At 61.6% G+C, this 3,893-nt stretch overlaps 1 protein-coding gene across 1 annotated transcript in view; it reads right to left on the bottom strand.

Moving 5' to 3' along the window:
* Positions 1–1,582: 1,582 nt before the first annotated feature.
* Positions 1,583–3,893, bottom strand: part of UNCX (UNC homeobox) — a 10,379-nt gene continuing 8,068 nt past the window's right edge. Inside the window, exon 4 of the mRNA XM_046666477.1 lies at positions 1,583–1,688. Within this exon, the coding sequence (XP_046522433.1) occupies positions 1,583–1,688 (106 nt within the window). The remainder of the gene's footprint in view (positions 1,689–3,893) is intronic.

The raw sequence follows: 3,893 nt of genomic DNA, 5'->3' as shown, positions 1-3,893 counted from the left end.
CCCTTGATGGAGTGGACAGAGGGGGTAGGTGGGGCCACCTCTCAGATGAGCTCTGGGGCCTCCGAGTATGATTTCACTGGCACCAAGGACACGGAGGGGGACAGTGCCAGCTCTGCCACCCCAGAAGCTGCTGGTCCCTCTGGCGAGGTCTCGGGCCAGGGGGCCTCGCAGCCTGCCCTCCTCGCTCTTTCATTTGACGGTTACTGATACTGCCTTATGTCTGAAGGGGATAATACTGGGTGCTTAAAATTACAATTGCTTCTACTTAAATTTATTTGATGGCCGGAGCGCTCCCGTTATATATCCGTATATGGGTTTTCAATATCTTAAATGTTTAAAAAGGTTTTATTCTGTACTTACACTGAGTGAAATTAAAAAGAAACAGAAAAATGTTTGAAAATGAAGTGCATTATGTTTAATAAATTTAAAATGAACAAAGACTGCTATATTGCCAGCAATATCATTCCTTGCCCAGGGGCATTAATAAAGACTGGAGGTTTGGAAAAACAATATTTTCTATTAAAATTCTGCGCTGTGTTTCAATATTAAAAGGATATGTGATGAATTTCCAGTGTTACCCAGACGGGGTCAGAGATTAATTTCATTTCTTTCTGGTCAGCATTCTGTCGATAATTAATCAAAAGCAGAGTTTCTTAATGAAACACTTTTCATAAGGTGATAATTAGCAGGAAAGAGGCGGCCCGCAGACAGTCCCGCGAGCTAATAAGCGGCAAGGCGCGGGGCTGGGTCCTGGGGGCCGGGGGGCGGGGGCTGCGGGGACACCGGCTCCCCAGGGAAGGGGCTGAGTTCGGTGAGCGGAGTCCTCGCTCGGCCCAGCCCTGAGCTCCGGCCGCTCTGCAGACCAGCTCCGGCCCAGGGCGGGACCCGGAGAAGCGGGAGCGCCGAGGGTCTGGCCGGGCCAACCCCGGCCTGTCCCAGAGCGCTGTGTGACCTTAGGCAAGTCTCTTCCCCTCTCTGGGCTTCGGCGCTCCTTCCCATCGGAGGAGCAGCTCAGAGGAGAACCTCTCTGGCCTCGGGGCGCAGAGTCTGGCTTCGTCCTGGCCGGCCACCCTCCCCCGCACAACTCCGCGGGGGCACGGACCCAGGGAGCCCGTAGCCCAGCCAAACTCCTGCCCGCCGCTCGGCTCCTTTGGGCCCGGCTGCCAGCGCCAGGCCGAGCCCGCGGGCCCGCGGCGCGGAAGCCTAGGAGGCCGCAAGGAGGGAGGGGGAGCGAGCGAGCGAGGGAGGGAGCGGAGGAGGAGGAGGAGGGGGTGGAGGCGTCCGCAGACAGAGGGGGATTATTAGTGCATTATAAAATTACTAAAAATAAATGGAAAACAATTAAGGGGTTCAAGAGTAAATAAAGTTAATGAAACAAAATTAGCAGCAATTAGCGGCGGCGCCCGCGCGCCCGCGCTCGCTCCCCGCCGCCCGGCGCGCACGACTCGGAGCCTGGGGGCTCCGGGCGGCGAACAAAGGCCTCCCGCCCGGCCGCCCCGCGCTGCCCGGGGTCCACCCGGCGCCCCGGCCCGGGCAGCGGCTGGACGGCGGCCGCGCGCACCCCCCGCGCCCCGGGTGCGCCCTAATCCCGGCCGAGCGGCAGGTGCCGGGGTGCCACGGCGGGCTGGCCTGCCCGGCGCCGCTCGGAGACGCTGCAAACTTTCCGATAACGCGGAGAGGCGGGGGTTCTGTGCAGATGAGATCATCGATAGTTATTGAAAGTCCCCAAATAGGATTTACCAAGCGGGCTCCTGCGCCTTTAATAGAATTCTAGATAATCTTTTATCACAACAAGACACCCATAGAATTATTTAAACAGATCGGACGGCTGCAGCAGCAAATTTCAATTACTCTAATGCTTTAATAAATGTGGTGCGTGTGTATTAAATTCGAGCTTCTTAATCCAAATTTTACGATTTAACTGCTCTGATTTTTCATTACTGCAACACCCACACGCCGCAATGGCCCCGCTCCCTTCCTGGGGAGGGCGATCCGGGCTCGGAAAAGCCGAGGAGGGGAGCGCGGGGCGCGCGGCGGCCGCGAGAAGGGAGCCAGAGGCCGCGAGGGGCACCAGGCGCAAGGAGAGCGCGCCGTGGGCAGGAGGGGAGGACGAAGCGAGGAGGGGCCCTGGGGGCCCCTGCACCCCGCTCCTCTCCAGCGCGGGGCGTCTTGCCCCAACGTCCCCCCTGCACACTCTCATCGCGGCCCTGCAGAGCCTGGCCGTTCCCCGAACCGGGAGTTCCGTCCGGACCACCTACGGGGGGCGCGCCGGGCAGAAGGGGACAGGAGGCAGGGCGGCGGTGTGCAGGCCCAGCTCCTGCCTGAGCGCTCCAGGGAACCGAGGGACCCCACCAGGGCCTCCCCTTGGGCGCCCCCTTCTCTCCTGTCTCTTCGACCCTAAACGAGGGGAAGTGAGACCCAGGCGCCCAGGATGCGCCCCTGCACCCCTTATACCCCACCCACCCCCGCCGCCACCCAGAAGGCTGCCCCCCAACACAGGCGGAGCAGAGGGGCGGGCTCCACGGCCTGGACCGGGCAGCTGGGAGCCCCGCCGCGCCTCCTCCACGCGGCGTGGCCTGGGAAGCACAGCGAAGGCCGAGGAGGAAACTGAGGCCCGGAGCTCGAGCCTCGATTTCTCTGGACCCTCTGGGGGAAGCAGAGGTGGTGGGCTGAACCAGGCGGAGAGCTGCGTTCTGGCTTTGGAAGAAAGGGAAGGAGCGTGGAAGGCGAGGCTCCCGTCCTGGGGCTGGCTCTTATCCCAAACTCGCCCTGTTTCCCTCGGTGCCGCCCCCCATACCCCACCGCCGCCCACCCCTGTCCTCGGCTCGCACGGCCGGGGCTGACCCGGCTGAGCAGCGAATTGGGCTGGTCCAGAGGCGTCGATCTCTCATAATCTTTGTTTAATGTTGCATTTCTAAGCTCCGTATTAAGCAGCGGTATGGGCGGCTGGATATTTAGTTGTATATAATTTACACCCTGATCCTGAATCGATCCGACACCTCCGGATGGAGTCTCTCTCATTTTTCACGCTCCTTCCGAGGTGCCGAAATAATACCCTCTCATTAGGAGACTGCGAGGCCTGGCTAATTTATCCAAACTGTCAGGGGCTTGTACAACCTCGGGTTAAAAATAAATCAGCAAAGAAACAACACCCTTCTCTCCCTACTCCCGCAGCCCCCGCCCCGTCCCCACCCCCACCGAACCGATTTATCAACAAAATTAAACCAGCCTGCATCTCACCGATTGACTAGCAAACAGCAGAGCATTCTGAGCCTCGGCGGCGGCGTGGCGGCCCGCGGTGCCCGCCAGGGCCCGGCAGTCACTAGACAGCCCGGGCGCGCGCGGAGCAATCCACACCCATCGCCCCTGGGCTCCCCCCCCCCCCCCCCCCCCCCCCCCGGGCCCCCCCCCCCCCATCCCGCCCCGCACCGGGAGACCCCGGCCCGGGAGCCGGAGAGGCCCCGACCCTCGCTCCCACGCACGCACCTCGGAACAGGACTCATTCTAGAGCATCCGCCTAGAACAGCCGAGAACCGGGGCAGGGGCCGCGCCCTCCGCTCCCTGGCTCTCCGGACCCGACGCCCTGACAGCCGCACCCGCGCGGCACCCTCCCCCCCCCCACCCGCCGGCTCCTTTACCACCAGGACGACCACTTCGCCTGCCAAGTGACCCAGGGGTCGAGCATAGATGCCCTCATCCCCCCCTCGCCCCCACGCATGCCTCCGCAGCCCCCTACAAAGCCCCTACTCGGTTCTTCCCTATCACCCCAAATCTACCGCCCCCACACACCCGGGGGGGGGGGGGGGGGGGGGGGGAGCGGGGGGGGGGGTGGGGGGGGGGGGACCTCTTTTTTTTTTTTTCTTTTGTAAAATTAAAAAATCATTAGTTGACTC

Source organism: Equus quagga, chromosome 7, assembly GCF_021613505.1.
Source record: "Equus quagga isolate Etosha38 chromosome 7, UCLA_HA_Equagga_1.0, whole genome shotgun sequence".
NCBI classification, from domain to species: domain Eukaryota; kingdom Metazoa; phylum Chordata; class Mammalia; order Perissodactyla; family Equidae; genus Equus; species Equus quagga.
The sequence above is the reverse complement of the archived record's forward strand: the minus strand, read 5'-3'. Positions and strand labels throughout refer to the sequence as shown.